This window comes from Zonotrichia leucophrys, chromosome 27 (assembly GCF_028769735.1).
Source record: "Zonotrichia leucophrys gambelii isolate GWCS_2022_RI chromosome 27, RI_Zleu_2.0, whole genome shotgun sequence".
Lineage (NCBI taxonomy): Eukaryota > Metazoa > Chordata > Aves > Passeriformes > Passerellidae > Zonotrichia > Zonotrichia leucophrys.
Genome location: NC_088196.1, coordinates 5,257,957 through 5,279,613, shown reverse-complemented (window position 1 = coordinate 5,279,613; position 21,657 = coordinate 5,257,957). Strand labels below are relative to the sequence as shown.

General features: G+C 57.0%; 1 protein-coding gene across 1 annotated transcript; it reads left to right on the top strand.

The window, feature by feature from the left end:
* The first annotated feature begins 37 nt into the window (after positions 1-37).
* KAT7 (lysine acetyltransferase 7) lies at positions 38-21,618 on the top strand. The gene is made up of 15 exons (XM_064733531.1): positions 38-274; positions 1,571-1,718; positions 5,452-5,628; positions 6,354-6,593; positions 9,818-9,900; positions 10,111-10,200; positions 10,697-10,795; positions 10,893-11,003; positions 13,445-13,636; positions 16,766-16,855; positions 17,777-17,917; positions 18,335-18,428; positions 18,563-18,709; positions 19,775-19,881; positions 20,953-21,618. The coding sequence occupies exons 1-15, from the start codon at positions 260-262 to the stop codon at positions 21,052-21,054; spliced, it is 1,836 nt and encodes a 611-aa protein (XP_064589601.1). The 5' UTR covers positions 38-259; the 3' UTR covers positions 21,055-21,618.
* The last annotated feature ends 39 nt before the right edge of the window (positions 21,619-21,657 follow it).

Genomic DNA, 21,657 nt, shown 5'->3' with positions numbered 1-21,657 from the left:
GCGCCTGCCCGGCTCCAAGATGGCGCGCGGTCACGTGACGGGGGTGTGGGCCGCGTCCCGGCGGAAGCGTGAGGGACCGAGCAGGGACCAGCGGCTGGCGGCGGCGGGAGCGGGGCTGGCGCCGCAGGAGCAGACGTGCCGCAGGGCGGGGGACACGGCTGTCACCACGGAGTCTGCCAGCAGCAACACCGCGGCGGCCACCGCCGCTTCGCGGGCCGCGGGCGCCGGGGACCAGGCAACCTCGCTGCCCCCGCCCAGGATGCAGCGCAGGAAGGTGAGCACGGCCGGGAAACACGGGAGGCGGCCGGCGGGGAGACCGGTGGGCTCGGGCCGCTGCTTTCTACCCTTCCCTAGCCCCTCCGCGCCTTCTCCCGGCTCCAAACCTGGGGGAAAAATAGCGGCCTTGAGCCCCCAGCGCCCGCCTCCCGCCCTCTCTGATTGGCTCGAGCATTAGCTGGCCGCGCGCTGATTGGCCGGTATGCCTGTCACTCTTCACCCCCCAACGGCTACCGTTTCCCCTCCCCCGCGCCGGCCGCTGGGCCCGCCCCTTGCCGTTTCCGATTGGACACGCGCTCGGAGAGCTGGCCGTCGATTGGACGGGTCTGCATGCCGGGCTGGCCTTTGATTGGCTACTGCGGCTATCCATCTCCGCCCCCAACGGTCACCTCCCCGCGCGAGCCTTGTTTCTCCCTTCCCCCGCCGCACTCGGCCCCCCCGCGGTTGGCGTTGCCGTGGGAGCAAGCCTCGCGTTGATTGGCTGCCTCTCGCTGTCAATCACGCTTGATCGGGCCCGCCTTTTTGCTCCTCCAGCTGCCATTGGTGTGCCTCCCTTTAGGCCCCGCCCACGCGCGCTGTGATTGGCTGGGGCCCGCGCGGCTCCGCTGGGTGCAAAACAAAGCGGCGCGGGGGCCGCGCTCCCGCCACCGGCGCGAGCCGCCCCCCCCAGTCCCCCCTCATCCCCTCATGGCGGCCGCGCCCCCCCCACTCCCCTCACGGCCGCCGCCATCGCCGCCCCCTCACGGCCCTGCCCGCCCCGCGCTCCCGCAGCCGCCGCCAAACCCCACCGGCACCTGCCGCCACCCCCAGACCCTCGGTGTCCCCTCACGAAATTAGGCACAAGCCTGGAATTGAGGGGGGAACAAAATTAAAGGTTTTAGGTTGGTGTATGAACTGTTTAGTAATGAGAGATTATGTAAAATACTGTAAAAATGTTAAATAAAGGTGATAACAGAAAAGGAAAGGAGAAAAAAATTGCAATTGCTGACTGATGCCAGACCCCCTTCTGACATCCAGATTGCTGCCCCTGCTTTGGGATAATTCTGATAATTCCTGCAGTTTATATCCTGGGAATGGCACCCTGTGCTGGGAGCATCCCTTTGGCTGTGAGGGATCCCCTGTCCTGGTTTGCTTTGGAAACTCCTCACTGGCAGAGCAGGAGACACAAAAAGAAAAGGAAAAAAAGAGTCCTTGACTTGGGCTAAACCACACGGGTCACCCTTGCAATATTCACTCGTTTTATGTAGTTTTTAGCAGTACGTGCAGTTTTTGAGCGCAGCGTGTGCCGTTGCAGAGGAACGCGGGCAGCAGCTCGGATGGGACGGAGGACTCAGATTTCTCCACGGACCCCGAGCACACGGACAGCTCCGAGAGCGACGGCACCTCCCGGAGATCCGCCCGTGTCACCCGCTCCTCGGCCCGCCTCAGCCAGAGCTCACAGGGTACGGCAGGGCTTGTCCTGAAACCGGGGAAAGGTTCTCCTGAAAATGGGGAAAGGTTCTTCTTTAAACCAGGGAAAAGCTCAGTTAGAGCTCACAGGGTAGAGAGAGCTTCTCCTGAAACCGGAGAAAGGTTCCTCTTTGAACCAGGGAAAATTTAATTTCCTTAAACTGGGGAAAAGCTCCTCCTTAAACCAGGGCAAGACTCTGCCTCAAACTGGGGAAAGAATCTTTCTTTAACCAGGGCAAGGCTCCTCCTTAAACTGGTGAAAGGTTCCCCCTTAAACTGGGGAAAAGATCTTCCTTAAAGTGGGGAAAAGCCTTTCCTTAAACCAGGGAAAGTCTTTTCCTTAAACTGGGGAAAAGCTCCTCATTAAACCAGGAAAAGGCTCCTTAAACTGGGAAAAGGATCTTCTTTAAACCAGGGAAAAGCTTCTCTTTAAACCAGGAGAAGGCTCTTGCAGCCCCACACACAAAATCCCAGGTGCAGCTCCACACCACAGGCAATCCAAGGGTTATGAGTTCTTATCTAAACGCTGATGGTTCTTATCTAAACAAAGAGATCTTTGCTTCTCCAAATGAGAGCTGGGCAGTAATTACAGGTCAATTAAGTTGTTAAACCTGGAGAAAGCTGGTGGCACTCCAGATTGCTCCAAGTGTGCTGAGATTTTATCAGCAAGGTGGGAGCATGGTGATATGGGCAGGACAGAGCCACGGGGCATTGGTCAGTGTGGGGCAGGAGGGACCTGAGGGTGCTGTGGTGTGACCGTGGTGTCCTCATGGTGTCCCCATGGTTCCTGTGGTGTGATTGTGGTGTCCCCATGGTTCTTGTGGTGTGATTGTGGTGTCCTCATGGTGTCCCCATGGTTCCTGTGGTGTGATTGTGGTGTCCCCATGGTTCCTGTGGTGTGACCGTGGTGTCCTCATGGTGTCTCTGTGGTGTCCCTGTGGTTCCTGTGGTGTGATTGTGGTGTCCCCATGGTTCCTGTGGTGTGATTGTGGTGTCCTCATGGTGTCTCTGTGGTGTGACCATGGTGTCTCATGGTGTGACCGTGGTGTTTCTGTGGTGTCCCCGTGGTTCCCGTGGTGTGATTTTGGTGTCCCCATGGTTCCTGTGGTGTCCCCATGGTTCCTGTGGTGTGATTGTGGTGTCCTCGTGGTGTCTCTGTGGTGTCCCCATGGTTTCTGTGGTGTGACCATGGTGTCCTCGTGGTGTCTCTGTGGTGTGACCGTGGTGTCCTCATGGTGTTTCTGTGGTGTCCCCGTGGTTCCTGTGGTGTGATTGTGGTGTCCCCATGGTTCCTGTGGTGTCTCTGAGGTTCTTGTGGTGTCCCTATGGTGTTACTGTGGTTCCTGTGGTGTGCCTGTGGTGTCCCCATGGTGTCCCCGTAGTGTGACCATGGTGTCCCTGTGATGTCCCCCTTGTGTCCCTATGGTGTGACTGTGGTGTCCCCATGGTTCCTGTGGTGTTTCTGTGGTTCTTGTGGTGTCCCCATGGTGTGACTGTGGTGTCCCTGTGATGTCCCCCTTGTGTCCCCATGGTGTAACTGTGGTGTCCCTGTAATGTCCCCCTTGTGTCCCCATGGTGTGACTGTGATGTCCCTGTGATGTCCCCCTGTGTCCCCATGGTGTAACTGTGGTGTCTCCACGGTGTCCCAGTGGTGTGACTGTGGTGTTTCTATGGTGTCCCTGTGGTTCCTGTGGTGTGACCGTGGTGTCTCTATGGTGTGACGTGGTGTCCTCATGGTGTCTCTGTGTGTCCCCGTGGTTCCTGTGGTGTGATTGTGGTGTCCCCATGGTTCCTGTGGTGTTTCTGTGGTTCTTGTGGTGTCCCCATGGTGTGACTGTGGTTCCTATGTGTGACCGTGGTGTCCCTGTGATGTCCCCCTTGTGTCCCCGTGGTTTCTGTGGTGTCTCCACGGTGTCCCCATGGTGTGACCGCAGTGTCCCGATGGTGTCCCCATGGTGTCCCTGTGGTCCTGTGGTGCCCCCAGAGTAACTGTGGAGTCTCCATGGTGTACTGTGGTGTCCCCATGGTTCCTGTGGTGTCTCTGAGGTTCTTGTGGTGTCCCCATGGTGTGACTGTGGTTCCTATGGTGTCCCCGTGGTGTCCCTGTAGTGTGACCATAGTGTCCCTGTGATGTCCCCCTTGTGTCCCTATGGTGTGACTGTGGTGTCCCCCTGGTTTCTGTGGTGGTTCTTGTGGTGTCCCCATGGTGTGACTGTGATGTCCCCCTTGTGTGACTGTGGTGTCCCTGTAATGTCCCCCTTGTGTCCCCATGGTGTGACTGTGGTGTCCCTGTAATGTCCCCCTTGTGTCCCCATGGTGTGACTGTGGTGTCCCTGTGATGTCCCCTTGTGTCCCCATGGTGTAACTGTGGTGTCTCCACGGTGTCCCTGTGGTGTGACCGTGGTGTCCCCTTGGTGTCTCTGTGGTGTCCCTGTGGTTCCTGTGGTGTGACCGTGGTGTCTCTGTGGTGTGACCGTGGTGTTCCTGTGGTGCTCTGTGGTGTCCCGTGGTTCCTGTGGTGTGATTGTGGTGTCCCATGGTTCCTGTGGTGTTTCTGTGGTTCTTGTGGTGTCCCCATGGTGTGACTGTGGTTCCTATGGTGTGACCGTGGTGTCCCTGTGATGTCCCCCTTGTGTCCCCGTGGTTTCTGTGGTGTCTCCACGGTGTCCCTGTGGTGTGGCTGTGGTGTTTCTATGGTGCCCCTGTGGTTCCCGTGGTGTGTCCCCATGGTGTGACCGCAGTGTCCTGATGGTGTCCCCATGGTTCCTGTGGTGTCTCTGTGGTTCTTGTGGTGTCCCCATGGTGTGACTGTGGTGTCCCTGTAATGTCCCCCTTGTGTCCCCATGGTGTGACTGTGGTGCCCCTGTAATGTCCCCCTTGTGTCCCTGTGGTTACTGTGGTGTCTCCATGGTGTCCCTGTGGTGTGACTGTGGTGTTTCTATGGTGTGACTGTGGTGTTCCTGTGGTGTCCCTATGGTTCCTGTGGTGTGACTGTGGTGTCCCCGTGGTTCCTGTGGTGTTTCTGTGGTTCTTGTGGTGTCCCCATGGTGTGACTGTGGTTCCTATGGTGTGACTGTGGTGTCCCTGTGATGTCCCCCTTGTGTCCCCGTGGTTTCTGTGGTGTCTCCACGGTGTCCCTGTGGTGTGACTTTGGTGTTTCTATGGTGTCCCTGTGGTTCCTGTGGTGTGTCCCTGTGGTGTGACCACAGTGTCCCGATGGTGTCCCCATGGTGTCCCTGTGGTTCCTGTGGTGCCCCCCCAGAGTAACTGTGGAGTCTCCATGGTGTGACTGTGGTGTCCCCATGGTTCCTGTGGTGTTTCTGTGGTTCTTGTGGTGTCCCCATGGTGTGACTGTGGTTCCTATGGTGTGACTGTGGTGCCCCTGTGATGTCCTCCTTGTGTCCCCATGGTTTCTGTGGTGTCTCCACGGTGTCCCTGTGGTGTGACTTTGGTGTTTCTATGGTGTCCCTGTGGTTCCCGTGGTGTGTCCCCATGGTGTGACCGCAGTGTCCCGATGGTGTCCCCATGGTGTCACCATGGTCTGTGTGGTGTCCCCATGGTGTCCCCATGGTCTGTGTGGTGTCCCCATGGTGTCCCCATGGTCTCTGTGGTGTCCCCATGGTGTCCCCATGGTGTGCCTGTGGTGTCCCCATGGTCTCTGTGGTGTCCCCATGGTGTCCCCGCGCTGTCCCCGTGTGTAACCCTGCATTCCCCCTGCGTGCACAGACTCCAGCCCGGTGCGGAGCGCGGCGCCGTTCGGGCCGGACGAGCCGGTGTACTCCACGCGCAGGGTGACCCGCAGCCAGCAGCAGCCAGCTCCTGTCACCCCCAAGAAATACCCGCTGCGCCAGACCCGCTCCTCGGGCTCCGAGACCGAGCAGGCCGTGGACTTCTCGGACAGAGGTACCCACAGGGGCAGGGAATGGGGCATGGGCACCCACAGGGACAGGGAATGGGGCATGGGCACCCACAGGGGCAGGGAATGCTCTGTTAGTGCCCACAGGGGCAGGGAATGCTGCACTGGGGCAGGGAATGCTGCATTGGCATGCACAGGGGCAGGGAATGCTCTGTTAGTGCCCGCAGGGGCAGGGAATGGTGCACTGGGGCACACAGGGGCAGGGAATGGGGCATGGGCACCCATAGGGGCGGGGAATGCTCTGTTAGTGCCCACAGGGGCAGGGTGTGGTGCACTGGGGCACAGAGGGGCAGGGAATGGGGCATGGGCACCCACAGGGACAGGGAATGCTCTGTTAGTGCCCACAGGGGCAGGGAATGCTGCATTGGGGCACACAGGGGCAGGGAATGCTCTGTTGGCACCCACAGGGGCAGGGAATGGTGCACTGGCACCTAGAGGGGCAGGGAATGGTGCACTGGGGCCCAGAGGGGCAGGGAATGCTCTGTTGGCACCCAGAGGGGCAGGGAATGCTGCACTGGGGCCCAGAGGGGCAGGGAATGCTGCCCTGGTGCCCAGAGAGGCAGGGAATGCTCCATTGGTACGTAGAAGGGCAGGAAATGCTGCTCCCAGGGTGGGAGAGGCTCCGTGCAGCCCCTGACACGTTTCTGGGAGGGTTTTTGGGAGCGATTTTGGGATCTCTCCCCTCAGTTCTGTCCCCTGTGCTCCCACCCAGACACCAAGAACGCGGCCGAGCACGACGAGTCCCCGCCGCGCACGCCCACGGGCAACGCGCCCTCCTCGGAGTCGGACATCGACATCTCCAGCCCCAACGTGTCCCACGACGAGAGCCTGGCCAAGGACATGTCCCTGAAGGACTCGGGCAGCGACCTCTCGCACCGGCCCAAGCGCCGCCGCTTCCACGAGAGCTACAACTTCAACATGAAGTGTCCCACGCCCGGCTGCAACTCCCTGGGTGAGCCCCGGCCTGGCAGCCCTGGCTGGGGGGAATCCTGGAAACAAATTGGGGCAGGAATGCCAAGGAAGGGTCTGGGGATGGGATAGGAGGCATAAATACAAAGATGTTAATCCTGGAGGGTTTTTTTTCTGTTTTGGGAGGTGACAGTGATGCCAAATTTTGCCCCAAACAGGCAGAGTGACTGCCTAATCAGACTCAGCTTAAGTCAATTAAGCAGGAGGTATTTTTATTAGCGACGCGTCGGAGAAATCACAAAATGGATTTCTGAGTTCACATAGCAAAAGCAAGCCTTATATACAATTTTGGGTATAGGATTACATCAGATCAGATACATAATCATGCATATTCATATGGGGTATGGTGTAGGCGGAGCGTGGGCGGAGCGTAGGTGGAGACATCTCTTTTGGGGAATTTTCAGGTGGTCGTTCTTGTTGCTTTCATCATAGACGGGGTCTTTCCGATGAGTCTTCCTCTTTAAACTTTTGAACTCTTTTCTTAATTTGGTCAATTCCCGGTGTACTTGGCTTAGATCTCGTGGCTTGGCAAAACCCTTAGGGTCGTTTTGACATTGCTGGCTCTAAACCTGCTTAGCTTATTAGTTTTTCTTATACTTACCTCTTCCCCTGTCATGATGCTCTACCTTTTATCTAATTTATTGCTCTGTTTTCCTAGTGCTGTGCTTTCTCCGTGTGTTCTAGTGCTAGGCTCTTCTTTACATGCCTCTCATTCCATGTTTTAACCCATTACTTCTGGAAGGCTATCTGCTTTAGGGCTTCAACAGGATGAGGAACCTGATAGGTGTGGGAGGAAAAAGTCCCAGGTTTGTGAGCAGGGAATTGGTTTTTGCCAGAAACAGGATTTCAGTGCCAAATTACTGCACTCCCATCCCTGGCTGCTTTGGCTTAGTGTGAGAAAGCTTTTCCTTCCTTTTTAAACCAGGAAATTTCCTCTTCCTCTTCCCCAGTCAGATCCTGAGGAACCTGATAGGAGGGTGAGCACAGGTGTGGGAGGAAACATCCCAGATTTGTGGGCAGGGAATTGGTTTTTGCCACAAACAGGATTTCAGTGCCAAATTACTGCACTCCCATCCCTGGCTGCTTTGGCTTAGTGTGAGAAAGCTTTTCCTTCCTTTTTAAACCAGGAAATTTCCTCCTCCTATCCCCCTGTCAGTGATCCTGAGGGTGAGCACAGGTGTGGGAGGAAAAATCCCAGATTTGTGGGCAGGGAATTGGTTTTTGCCACAAACAGGATTTCAGTGCCAAATTATTGCACTCCCATCCCAGGTTGCTTTGGCTTTGTGTGAGGGGCAGGGAATGCCCTCTTCCTTTTTAAACCAGGAAATTTCCTCCTCCTCTTCCCCTGTCAGATCCTGAGGAACCTGATAGGAGGGTGAGCACAGGTGTGGGAGGAAAAATCCCAGATTTGTGGGCAGGGAATTGGTTTTTGCCACAAGCAGGATTTCAGTGCCAAATTACTGCACTCCCATCCCAGGCTGCTTTGGTTTAGAGTGAGAAAGCTTTTCCTTCCTTTTTAAACCAGGAAGTTTCCCCCTCCTATCCCCCTGTCAGTGATCCTGAGGGTGAGCACAGGTGTGGGAGGAAACATCCCAGATTTGTGGGCAGGGAACTGGTTTTTGCCACAAGCAGGATTTCAGTGCCAAATTACTGCACTCCCATCCCAGGCTGCTTTGGTTTGGAGTGAGAAAGCTTTTCCTTCCTTTTTAAACCAGGAAGTTTCCCCCTCCTATCCCCCTGTCAGTGATCCTGAGGGTGAGCACAGGTGTGGGAGGAAAAATCCCAGATTTGTGGGCAGGGAATTGGTTTTTGCCACAAGCAGGATTTCAGTGCCAAATTACTGCACTCCCATCCCAGGCTGCTTTGGTTTACAATGAGAAAGCTTTTCCTTCCTTTTTAAACCAGGAAGTTTCCTCCTCCTCTTCCCCAGTCAGATCCTGAGGAACCTGATAGGAGGGTGAGCACAGGTGTGGGAGGAAAAGTCCCAGGTTTGTGAGCAGGGAATTGGTTTTTGCCACAAACAGGATTTCAGTGCCAAATTATTGCACTCCCATCCCAGGCTGCTTTGGCTTTGTGTGAGGGGCAGGGAATGCCCTCTTCCTTTTTAAACCAGGAAATTTCCTCCTCCTCTTCCCCTGTCAGATCCTGAGGAACCTGATAGGAGGGTGAGCACAGGTGTGGGAGGAAAAATCCCAGATTTGTGGGCAGGGAATTGGTTTTTGCCAGAAATAGGATTTCAGTGCCAAATTACTGCACTCCCATCCCAGGCTGCTTTGGTTTACAATGAGAAAGCTTTTCCTTCCTTTTTAACCAGGAAGTTTCCCCCTCCTATCCCCCTGTCAGTGATCCTGAGGGTGAGCACAGGTGTGGGAGGAAACATCCCAGATTTGTGGCCAGGGAATTGGTTTTTGCCAGAAATAGGATTTCAGTGCCAAACTATTGCACTCCCATCCCTGGCTGCTTTGGTTTACAATGAGAAAGCTTTTCCTTCCTTTTCAAACCAGGAAATTTCCTCCTCCTATCCCCCTGTCAGTGATCCTGAGGAACCTGATAGGAGGGTGAGCACAGGTGTGGGAGGAAAAATCCCAAATTTGTGGCCAGGGAATTGGTTTTTGCCACAAACAGGATTTCAGTGCCAAATTACTGCACTCCCATCCCTGGCTGCTTTGGTTTAGAGTGAGAAAGCTTTTCCTTCCTTTTTAACCAGGAAATTTCCCCCTCCTATCCCCCTGTCAGATCCTGAGGGTGAGCACAGGTCTGGGAGGAAATATCCCAGGTTTGTGGGCAGGGAACTGGTTTTTGCCACAAACAGGATTTCAGTGCCAAATTACTGCACTCCCATCCCAGGCTGCTTTGGTTTGGAGTGAGAAAGCTTTTCCTTCCTTTTCAAACCAGGAAATTTCCTCCTCCTCTTCCCCAGTCAGATCAGGTTCCAGAGGAACCTGATAGGAGGGTGAGCACAGGTGTGGGAGGAAAAATCCCACATTTGTGGGCAGGGAATTGGTTTTTGCCACAAACAGGATTTCAGTGCCAAATTACTGCACTCCCATCCCAGGCTGCTTTGGTTTAGAGTGAGAAAGCTTTTCCTTCCTTTTTAACCAGGAAGTTCCCCCCTATCCCACTGGGGGATCTGCCCACATGGGACACTTCCTCCACCTCTTTAGGACCATTTCTCACAGGTTTTGTTGTTTTTCTGACCCCTTGCAGGACACCTGACCGGGAAGCACGAGCGCCACTTCTCCATCTCGGGGTGCCCTCTGTACCACAACCTCTCAGCAGATGAGTGCAAGGTACACCTGAATGGTTCTGCCCTCTGATTTCCCCTCCTTTGGGATTTTTAGGGTAAAATGCTGAGCCCTGTGATGTGTGAGCAGCAAACAGTTCACTCCTGCGTGCTGCTGTGCTTGGCTGTGGGGCAGCAGCGTTTGTGTGTCACACCTGGAGGGACAGGGGGTGACAGGGGGTGGCTGCAGCCCTGACAGGTGAATTTTGGCCTCCAGGTGCGAGCACAGAGCCGGGACAAGCAGATTGAGGAGAGGATGCTGGCCCACAGGCAGGATGACAACAACAGGCACGCCACCAGGCACCAGGTGAGGGCACAGCCCCAGCTGCCAGCACGGGAATTGGGGCCTGGGCTCCCTTCTGCACACCCTGGGAGCTGCTGGGGCAGCCCTGAGCCTGCCCTGCTGCCATTCCAGAGGGGAAATTCCCTGCATCCCCTCAGTGAGGTGGGAGCAGGCAGAGCTGATCCTTCCCCTGGGTTTGGATCTGCAGGAATTCCTGCAGAGCTGTAAACTGCAATTTCCCTCTGAGTAAGCAGCAGAGAGCCAAAGCAGGGCAATGACATTTCCCAGTCCCTGAGTCAGCTGGGAGCTGTTCCCCAGCACGGAGCTCACCCTGTCCTGTGGTGGAAGGAAAATTTCCTGCTTTGCATTCCTGGGCTGCAGCTGCAGTGCCCTGTGATTAGCAGAGGATCTGTTCACACCCCATGGAATGGCACCAGCGTGGAATTCCTTGGGGTGGGCAGGGAATGGGGAGCTCTGGGGGGGCTGCAGCCTCTCAGGGCCCCACCTGGGGTTTTTTCAGGCCCCCACAGAGAGGCAGCTGCGCTACAAGGAGAAGGTGGCTGAGCTCAGGAAGAAGAGGAACTCAGGGCTCAGCAAGGAGCAGAAAGAGAAATACATGGTAAAATCAGGAATTTTATCCTTTCATTCCCCTTGGGATGGAGTTTGGCTCTCCCAGTCCTCCTGCAGGACCCAGCAGCTGTGCTGTGTTTTTCCAGGAGCACAGGCAGACCTATGGCAACACCAGGGAGCCTCTCCTGGAGAACCTGACCAGCGAGTACGACCTGGAGCTGTTCCGCAGGGCCCAGGCCCGCGCCTCCGAGGACCTGGTGAGAGCCTGCCCCAGGGACAGCCCTGGGGGCTCTGGGACCTGGTGAGACCCTGCCCCAGGGGGCTCTGTGGGACCTGGTGAGAGCCTGCCCCAGGCAAAGCCCCAGGGCTCTGTGGGACCTGGTGAGAGCCTGCCCCAGGCACAGCCCTGGGGGCTCTGTGAGACCCTGCCCCAGGCGCTCTGGGACCTGGTGAGACCCTGCCCCAGGCAAAGCCCTGGGGGCTCTGTGAGACCCTGCCCCAGCAAAGCCCTGGGGGCTCTGTGAGACCCTGCCCCAGGCAAAGCCCTGGGGGCTCTGGGACCTGGTGAGAGCCTGCCCCAGGCAAAGCCCCAGGGCTCTGTGAGACCCTGCCCCAGGGGGCTCTGTGGGACCTGGTGAGACCCTGCCCCAGCACAGCCCCAGGGGGCTCTGGGACCTGGTGAGACCCTGGCCCAGGGACAGCCCTGGGGGCTCTGGGACCTGGTGAGACCCTGCCCCAGGGGGCTCTGTGGGACCTGGTGAGAGCCTGCCCCAGGCAAAGCCCTGGGGGCTCTGTGAGACCCTGCCCCAGCACAGCCCCAGAGCTCTGTGGGACCTGGTGAGACCTTGCCCCAGGGACAGCCCTGGGGGCTCTGGGACCTGGTGAGACCCTGCCCCAGCACAGCCCTGGGGCTCTGTGAGACCCTGCCCCAGGGGGCTTTGTGGGAGCTGGTGAGGCCCTGCTCCAGGCAAAGCCCTGGGGGCTCTGGGACCTGGTGAGACCCTGCCCCAGGGACAGCCCTGGGGGCTCTGTGGGACCTGGTGAGACCCTGCCCCAGCACAGCCCCAGGGCTCTGTGAGACCCTGCCCCAGGGACAGCCCTGGGGGCTCTGTGAGACCCTGCCCCAGGCAAAGCCCCAGGGCTCTGGGACCTGGTGAGACCCTGCCCCAGGCAAAGCCCCAGGGCTCTTTGACCTGGTGAGACCCTGCCCCAGGGGGCTCTGTGGGAGCTGGTGAGACCCTGCCCCAGCACAGCCCCAGGGCTCTGTGGGACCTGGTGAGCACAGCACAGCCCCAGGGGGCTCTGTGGAACCTGGTGAGACCCTGCCCCAGGCAAAGCCCTGGGGGCTCTGGGACCTGGTGAGACCCTGCCCCAGCACAGCCCTGGGGATCTTTGACCTGGTGAGACCCTGCCCCAGGGACAGTCCTGGGGTCTCTGGGACCTGGTGAGTCCCTGCCCCAGGCAAAGCCCCTGGGCTCTGTGGGACCTGGTGAGACCCTACCCCAGCACAGCCCCAGGGCTCTGTGGGACCTGGTGAGACCCTGCCCCAGGGGGTTCTGTGGGACCTGGTGAGAGCCTGCCCCAGGCAAAGCCCTGGGGGCTCTGGGACCTGGTGAGACCCTGCCCCAGCACCACCCTGGGGGCTCTGTGAGACCTGGTGAGACCCTGCCCCAGGGACAGCCCTGGGGGCTCTGGGACCTGGTGAGACCCTGCCCCAGCACAGCCCTGGGGCTCTGTGAGACCCTGCCCCAGGGGGCTTTGTGGGAGCTGGTGAGACCCTGCCCCAGCACAGCCCTGGGGGCTCTGTGAGACCCTGCCCCAGGGGGCTCTGGGAGCTGGTGAGACCCTGCCCCAGCACAGCCCCAGGGCTCTGTGGGACCTGGAAGGCAGCATGGAGGGGTACCAGCTGTCCCCAGGGAGTGCTGGAGCTGAGCTCTGCGCTCAGGAATGTGTGGTGACATTCCAGGGGTGCTCCCAGGGGACAAGGACAGCTTCAGTGTCCCTGCTGAGGGCTGGTGACAGCAAAAGCCACCTCAGCCTCAGCGTGTGACTGAGTTCATGGGCTGGTGTTGCTGCAGCTCCTGAGGAGCCTCCCAAAGCCACATCCCATTCCAGAGAGGGATCAAAGGATCCTTTGATGCTTTCCTGGGCCAGCTGGGGCACCTGGGGCAGAGCCCTGGGCTGTGTCACAGAGCCACAGGATGGACTGGGCTGGAAAAGCCCTCTGAGCTCACCCTGTGCCACCGTGACCTGACACCACCTTGTCACCAAGGGCCACATCCAGGCCTTCCTGAACACCTCCAGGGAGCCCCTTCCAACTCCCAGTCCCTCTTTTTGGGAGGAAATTCCTCCTCATGGGCAGCCTGGCACAGCTGGGAGCCGTGTCCTCCTGTCCTGTTGTTCCCTGGGAGCAGAGGCTGGCTGCACCCTCCTGTTGGGGTTATGGAGAGCCAGGAGGTCTCTCCTGCTCCTTTTCTCCAGGACAAACACCCCCAGCTCCCTCAGCTGCTCTCACAGCCCTCATGTCCTGTCCCTGGAGATCAGGAAAGGAGCAGGGAGTGACAAGCAGCTGTAGGAATTTAATGAAAAACGAATCCAAAAAACTCAACACAGATTTCCTCCAGGAAAACAAATCCCAATTCCCCTCCTGCTGCTCGGGGTTCACGTTTTGGCTCTCCCTGCTTTCCCCCCGGGGCAGGAGAAGCTGAGGCTGCAGGGGCAGATCACCGAGGGCAGCAACATGATCAAGACCATCGCGTTCGGGCGCTACGAGCTGGACACGTGGTACCACTCGCCCTACCCCGAGGAGTACGCGCGCCTGGGCCGCCTCTACATGTGCGAGTTCTGCCTCAAGTACATGAAGAGCCAGACCATCCTGCGCAGGCACATGGTGAGGGCTGGGGCCTGGGGAGCCTGCTGAGGGGGCAGAGAGAGCTCCTTCCTGTGGGAAATGCTGCTGTGGGGTCAGGGAGGGCTCAGTCCTGTAGGAAATGCTGCTGTGGGGTCAGGGAAGGCTCAGTCCTGCTGTGGGGTCAGGGAACAGCTCAGTCCTGCTGGGGATGCTGCTGTGGGGTCAGGGAATGGCTCAGTTGTGCTATGGGGTCAGGGAATGGCTCATTCCTGTTGGAAATGCTGCTGTGGGACCAAGGAGGGCTCAGTCCTGCTGTGGGACCAGGGAACAGCTCAGTTCTGCTGGGGAGGCTGCTCTGGGGTCAGGGAATGGCTCAGTTCTGCTAGGGAGGCTGTTCTGGGGTCAGGGAGAGCTCAGTCCTGTTGGAAATGCTGCTGTGGGGTCAGGGAGGGCTCAGTTGTGCTATGGGGTCAGGGAATGGCTCATTCCTGTTGGAAATGCTGCTGTGGGGTCAGGGAACAGCTCAGTCCTGCTATGGGGTCAGGGAATGGCTCATTCCTGCTATGGGGTCGGGGAACAGCTCAGTCCTGCTATGGGGTCAGGGAATGGCTCAATCCTGGTGGAGAGGCTGCTGTGGGGCAGGGAATGTCTCAGTCTTGTTGGAAATGCTGCTGTGGGGTCAGGGAGGGCTCAGTCCTGCTGGGGAGGCTGCTGAGGGGTCAGAGAGAGCTCCTTCCTGTAGGAAATGCTGCTGTGGGGCAGGGAATGGCTCATTCCTGTTGGGGAGGGTGCTCTGGGGTCAGGAAGGGCTCAGTCCTGCTCTGGGGTCAGGGAATGGCTCAGTCCTGTTGGGGAGGCTGCTGTGGGGTCAGAGAGAGCTCCTTCCTGTAGGAAATGCTGCTGTGGGGTCAGGGAGGGCTCAGTTCTGCTCTGGGGTCAGGGAACAGCTCAGTCCTGTTGGGAATGCTGCTGTGGGACCAGGGAGGGCTCAGTTGTGCTATGGGGTCAGGGAACAGCTCAGTTCTGCTGGGGAGGCTGTTCTGGGTCAGGGAATGGCTCAGTCCTGCTGGGGAGGCTGCTGTGGGACCAGCGAACACCTCATTCCTGCTGGAAGTCCTGCTGTGGGGTCAGGGAACAGCTCAGTCCTGCTGGAGAGGCTGCTGTGGGACCAGGGAGGCTCAATCCTGTTGGGAATGCTGCTGTGGGGTCAGGGAGGGCTCAGTCCTGCTGTGGGACCAGGGAACAGCTCAGTTCTGCTGGGGAGGCTGCTCTGGGGTCAGGGAGGGCTCAGTCCTGTTGGGAATGCTGCTGTGGGGTCAGGAAGGGCTCAGTTGTGCTATGGGGTCAGGGAATGGCTCATTCCTGTTGGGGAGCCTGCTGTGGGGTCAGAGAGGGCTCCTTCCTGTAGGAAATGCTGCTGTGGGGTCAGGGAATGGCTCAGACCTGCTGAGGAGGCAGCTGTTGGACCAGCAAACACCTCATTCCTGCTGGAAGTCCTGCTCTGGGGTCAGGGAACAGCTCAGTCCTGCTATGGGGTCAGGGAATGGCTCAGTCCTGTTGGAAAGGCTGCTGTGGGGTCAGGGAACAGCTCAGTCCTGTTGGGGATGCTGCTGTGGGGTCAGGGAGAGCTCCTTCCTGTTGGAAATGCTGCTGTGGGGTCAGGGAGAGCTCATTCCTGTTGGAAATGCTGCTGTGGGGTCAGGGAACAGCTCAGTCCTGCTATGGGGTCAGGGAATGGCTCATTCCTGTTGGAAATGCTAATGTGGGGTCAAGGAGGGCTCAGTCCTGCTGTGGGACTAGGGAGGGCTCAAGCCTGTTGGGAATGCTGCTGTGGGGTCAAGGGGGGCTCATTCCCACTGGAAATGTTGCTATGGGGTCAGGGAGGGCTCAGTCCCACTGGGAATGGCCCAGCCAGGCTCAGCTCATGCACACGGCAGTGTCTGACACCAGGCTGGCCTGGCTGGGTTGCAGTGGCAGGCCAGGCTGCAGCTCCCTGTGCCCTGCAGCAGCTCCCTGTCCCCTGCAGCAGCTCCCTGTGCCCTGCAGCAGCTCCCTGTCCCCTGCAGCAGCTCCCTGTCCCTGCAGCAGCTCCCTGTCCCTGCAGCAGCTCCCTGTGCCCTGCAGCAGCTCCCTGTCCCCTGCAGCAGCTCCCTGTGCCCTGCAGCAGCTCCCTGTGCCCTGCAGCAGCTGCTGTCCCCTGCAGCAGCTCCCTGTCCCCTGCAGCAGCTCCCTGTCCCTTGCAGCAGCTCCCTGTCCCCAGCAGCAGCTCCCTGTGCCCTGCAGCAGCTCCCTGTGCCCTGCAGCAGCTCCCTGTCCCCTGCAGCAGCCCCCTGTCCCCTGCAGCAGCTGCTGTCCCCTGCAGCAGCTGCTGTCCCCTGCAGCAGCTCCCTGTGCCCTGCAGCAGCTCCCTGTCCCCTGCAGCAGCTCCCTGTGCCCTGCAGCAGCTCCCTGTCCCCTGCAGCAGCTCCCTGTGCCCTGCAGCAGCTCCCTGTCCCCTGCAGCAGCTCCCTGTCCCCTGCAGCAGCTCCCTGTCCCCTGCAGCAGCTCCCTGTCCCTGCAGCAGCTCCCTGTGCCCTGCAGCAGCTCCCTGTCCCTTGCAGCAGCTCCCTGTGCCCTGCAGCAGCTCCCTGTGCCCTGCAGCAGCTCCCTGTCCCTGCAGCAGCTCCCTGTCCCCTGCAGCAGCTCCCTGTGCCCTGCAGCAGCTCCCTGTCCCCTGCAGCAGCTCCCTGTCCCTGCAGCAGCTCCCTGTGCCCTGCAGCAGCTCCCTGTGCCCTGCAGCAGCTCCCTGTCCCCTGCAGCAGCTCCCTGTGCCCCTGCAGCAGCTCCCTGTGCCCCTGCAGCAGCTCCCTGTGCCCTGCAGCAGCTCCCTGTGCCCTGCAGCAGCTCCCTGTGCCCTGCAGCAGCTGCTGTCCCTGCAGCAGCTCCCTGTGCCCTGCAGCAGCTCCCTGTGCCCTGCAGCAGCTCCCTGTGCCCTGCAGCAGCTCCCTGTCCCTGCAGCAGCTCCCTGTGCCCTGCAGCAGCTGCTGTCCCGTGCAGCAGCTGCTGTCCCTTGCAGCAGCTCCCTGTGCCCTGCAGCAGCTCCCTGTCCCCTGCAGCAGCTCCCTGTGCCCTGCAGCAGCTCCCTGTCCCCAGGCCAGCAGTGACAGCCCCGTTCTGTCCCTGTCCCAGGCCAAGTGTGTCTGGAAGCACCCGCCGGGGGACGAGATCTACCGCAAGGGCTCCATCTCTGTCTTCGAGGTGGATGGCAAGAAAAACAAGGTGAGTGGCACCAGGGTGTGCGCGGGGGCGACCACGGCCCTGGAATCCGGCTGTCTGGTGAGGGGTGAAGGCCAGGGCCCCTGTGCATCTGAAGCCAGCCCCCCTCGGCGTCTTGGCCTCGGGCTGAGCTGGGGGATAGCTCGGAGCAGCGCGGTGAGAGACGAATCAGGAGGCGACCACTTGCTGGGGGTAAACTGTCGGTTTATTACAGAAGAACCAACAAGGAGGGGAAACACCCAGCAAATGGCCCCGAACAGGGGGCAGGAGAGGGTTTTAAGGGAAAAGGGGGGAAGAAGGCAGGGAAACCCGGCTATCCAATAGAAATACATATTTGGAGGTACGAAACATAACTGATATACTAAAGTAACCAACTGTTATAAATCATAGGAGGGGCTCCGGGGCTACAGCCAACCATAACTCCCAGAGAAAAGAAAATTCTCGAAACCTGGGAGGAGAAAAGGGGTGATTGACTGACCCCAAGGAGGAAACAACTTTCACTTTATAAGAGAAACCAAGGGAGGAGCAGTTTCATTTCCATAGCAACCTAACTGGCAGGGTCCTGGGAAAGGAAGAAACCATTTAATACAGAAAATGGGGGGAGCAAACTAACAAACTTAAGAACCCACCACAGCCAGGGTGGCCCCACACACAGCCAGGGTGGCCCTGTGGCCCTGCTCACGGAGGGGCTGCTGCAGTTGGGCCCTTCCTGCAGGAGTTTTGCTCCCTCTGTGTCTCACCCAGCAGAGGTGAGGGGCCGGATCCAGGCTCCATCACCAATGGAATTGTTTCCTGGCCCAGCTGCTCCGTTTCCACATCATTTCTCAGATGATTCTGAGGGATTTTTGTCCTTTCCCAGGTGGTTTTGCCCATGTTTGGGGTATCTCACTGGGGTAAACACCTGCATCTCTTTTCTGTGCCCAGATCTACTGTCAGAACCTGTGTCTGCTGGCAAAGCTTTTCCTGGACCACAAAACCCTTTATTATGATGTGGAACCCTTCCTCTTCTACGTCATGACAGAGGCTGACAACACTGGCTGCCACCTGATCGGGTATTTCTCCAAGGTCAGTGCAAAACACTCACTAAAATGGGATTTAGGCCCCTCATGAGCACTGAATCCCTTTGGCAGCCTCAGGATTTGCTGCTTTTGGGAGCAGATGAAAGTCCAAGGCTGAGCTATGGCAGGGTTGTTGTGTTTGCTGAGGGATTGCTGGTGCTGTGCTGCTCCATCTTTTCTCATTCCCAGCAAAAACCAAACCAGCTCCAAGGAATTGGAGTTGCCAGGAAGCAGAGTGGTGTCTTCATTGGGGAGAAGGAAACTGGGAAGGAATGTGGAGAAAAATACATGAAAATAAATATTAAATAATAATAAATATTAAAATAAAAATAAATTTTAAAAGAAATCACCATGATTTCTTTTAAAATAAAACAGCTAAAGGAGTAAAAATTCTGACTTCCCTGCTGTCTGCTCTTGTTTCCAGGAGAAGAATTCCTTCCTCAACTACAACGTGTCCTGCATCCTGACCATGCCCCAGTACATGAGACAAGGCTATGGCAAAATGCTCATTGACTTCAGTGAGTGTGGGGGCAAATTCTGCCCAAAAATCCCTCCAGCTCCACCAGGAAATCTCACCTGGCTGCTGCCATGCTGGAGCAGCTCCCACCCTCGTTTCTGGGTCGTTTAAATGGGGTTATTTTTATATTTTTAGGCTATTTGCTGTCTAAGGTAGAGGAGAAGGTTGGCTCCCCAGAGCGTCCCCTGTCCGACCTGGGCCTGATCAGCTACAGGAGCTACTGGAAGGAGGTTCTGCTGCGGTACCTGCACAACTTCCAGGGCAAGGAGATCTCCATCAAAGGTCACTTTGGGGTTTGGGATCATCCCTGAGCCTCTCAGGCTGCCTCACCCACCCAGGGGTTCGTGGAGCACTGAATTCATTCCATGGGCTGTTGGGAATGGCTCCTTCCCAGCCCTGCCACCAGCAGAGATGGGCCATGTGCAGCATTTTAAAAGATTCATTGGCTGCTTGATGAAAAAAATGACAATATAAAAAATATTCAGCAAAAAGCTTCATCCAGCTGTGTGTTAGAATATTAATTTTAACAAAAAAAATGGCTTCAGCAGCCAATATTGAGAATATTTTACCTTTTTTTAATGGCATTTCTCTGTTGGTGGCACCTGGGAGTTCCTGGGCATGTGAGGTACCCTGGAAAAGCAGGATTGCATTTTCTCTCAGGGGGTTTGTTCCAGATGCCAAAGCCAGCAGCCAATATTGAGAATATTTTACCTTTTTTTAATGGCATTTCTCTGTTGGTGGCACCTGGGAGTTCCTGGGGATGTGAGGTACCCTGGAAAAGCAGGATTGCATTTTCTCTCAGGGGGTTTGTTCCAGATGCCAAAGCCAGCAGCCAATATTGAGAATATTTTACCTTTTTTTAATGGCATTTCTCTGTTGGTGGGTGAGGTACCCTGGAAAAGCAGGATTGCATTTTCTCTCAGGGGGTTTGTTCCAGATGCCAAAGCCTGCAGCCAATATTGAGAATATTTTACCTTTTTTTAATGGCATTTCTCTGTTGGTGGCACCTGGAATTCCTGGGGATGTGAGGTACCCTGGAAAAGCAGGATTGCATTTTCTCTCAGGGGGTTTGTTCCAGATGCCAAAGCCAGCAGCCAATATTGAGAATATTTTACCTTTTTTTAATGGCATTTCTCTGTTGGGTGGCACCTGGGAGTTCCTGGGCATGTGAGGTACCCTGGAAAAGCAGGATTGCATTTTCTCTCAGGGGGTTTGTTCCAGATGCCAAAGCCTGCACCCCAAACCCCTGCAGCCCTGCCCAGCCCCACATTGCTGAGGGGATGGCACCGAGCTGGTGCTGCCAGGGCTCTGGGGCTGTGTCAGAGGCTCTGCTGGCTCTGCTTGCAGAGATCAGCCAGGAGACCGCTGTGAACCCCGTGGACATCGTCAGCACCCTGCAGGCCCTGCAGATGCTCAAGTACTGGAAGGGCAAACACCTGGTCCTCAAGAGACAGGTGAGCCTGGGGGCCTCCCTGCACCTCCTCCTTTCCTTGTGGAAATCAGGGATTCCTTGGGTTCTCCTCCTTTTCCTTGTTGAAATCAGGGATTCCTTGGGTTCTCCTTTCCTTGTTGGAATCAGGAATTCCTTGGGTTCTCCTTTTCCTTGTTGAAATCAGGGATTCCTTGGGTTCTCCATTCCTCCTTTTCCTTGCTGCAATCAGGAATTCCTTGGGTTCTCCTCCTTTTCCTTGTTGGAATCAGGGATTCCTTTTTCCTTTTCCTTTTCCTTTTCCTTTTCCTTTTCTTTTTCCTTTTCCTTTTCCTTTTCCTTTTCCTTTTCCTTTTCCTTTTCCAAATCAGGGCTTCCTTGGGTTCTCCTTTTCCTTCTTAGAATCAGGGCTTCCATGGCTCTTCCTGCTTTTCCTTTCCGGAATCAGGAATTCCTTGGGTTCTCCTCCTTTTCCTTGCTGGAATCAGGGCTTCCTTTTCCCTTTTCCCTTTTCCCTTTTCCCTTTTCCCTTTTTCCTTTTCCCTTTTTCCTTTTTCCTTTTCCCTTTTTCCTTTTCCCTTTTTCCTTCTCCCTTCTCCCTTCTCCTTTCCCTTTCTGGAATCAGGAATTCCTTGGGTTCCCCATTCCTCCTCTGTCTTGCTGCAATCAGGAATTCCTTGGGTTTTCCTTTTCCTTCTTAGACTCAGGGCTTCCTGGGGTTCTCCGCTGTTATTTTGGTGTTGTTTTGGTGTTCCTCTGCTGTTATTTTGCTGTTATTTTGCTGTTGTTTTGGCGTAACCTGGCTGTTGTTTTGGTGTTATTTTGGTGTTCCTCTGCTGTTATTTTGCTGTTGTTTTGGTGTTGTTTTGCTGTTATTTTGCTGTTGTTTTGCTGTTGTTTTGGTGTAATTCTGCTGTTATTTTGCTGTTGTTTTGGTGTTGTTTTGGCGTAACTCTGCTGTTGTTTTGGTGTTATTTTGGTGTTCCTCTGCTGTTATTTTGCCATTCCTTTGAGGCATGAATGGCCTTTGGGGTGCTGTCCCAGGGCTGATTCCCCACCAGGGTCACCCCTGAGCTCCCCTCCCTGCTGTCCCCAGGACCTGATTGATGAGTGGATCGCCAAGGAGGCCAAGAGGTCCAACAGCAACAAGACCATGGATCCCAGCTGCCTCAAGTGGACCCCTCCCAAGGGCACCTAGGTGTCCCCAGCAGAGGAGGATGCGTGTGCTGGGCTCTGCAGTGTCCCCAGGGCGGGTCACCGGCCTGGCCTGGCCTGGCCCCGTGTCCCCACAGTTCTGAGGAACTCGGCAGTTTCGGCCTCAGTGAGGCCGCGAGGACTGGAGGGCTCTGGGCGCCCCAGGGAGCTGAGGAGCTGTGGCTGCTGGGCCTGTCCCTGTCCCTGCTGTCCTGCTCTGTCCCTCTGTCCCTCCTGGGCTCAGCCCTGGCCCTGGGACAGCGCTGGAAATGCTTCTGTGGGGCAGCCCTGCTGGCACTGCTCTGCCCCATGCCTGCAATAGCTGTAGTGGCATCCTTGCCCCTCTCCCAGCAGTTTTCCCTAGGACCCAGCAGATCTTCACTTAGTTCCTCTTGTACAGCCAGAATTGCACTTCCTGCACCTGAGGGAGTCCCTGGGTGTCCCTGCCACCCCTCCTGGAGCCACCACAGCCCTGCTGGAAGCACCTCTGGATAGAATTCCCATTTTTTCCTGGTGTGTATCTCGTGGAATTGCTGAGTTCCTGTACATAAAGCACCTGCTGAGTGTATTTCCCTGGAGATGTTTTTCCCAGAGCAGCCTTCCTGGA

Excerpts from the sequence above, each read along its gene's own strand:
- KAT7 (XM_064733531.1), top strand. Across the intron at positions 5,629-6,353 it reads CGTGGACTTCTCGGACAGAG|ACACCAAGAACGCGGCCGAG; the intron begins GTACCCACAGGG and ends GCTCCCACCCAG. Across the intron at positions 6,594-9,817 it reads GCCCGGCTGCAACTCCCTGG|GACACCTGACCGGGAAGCAC; the intron begins GTGAGCCCCGGC and ends GACCCCTTGCAG.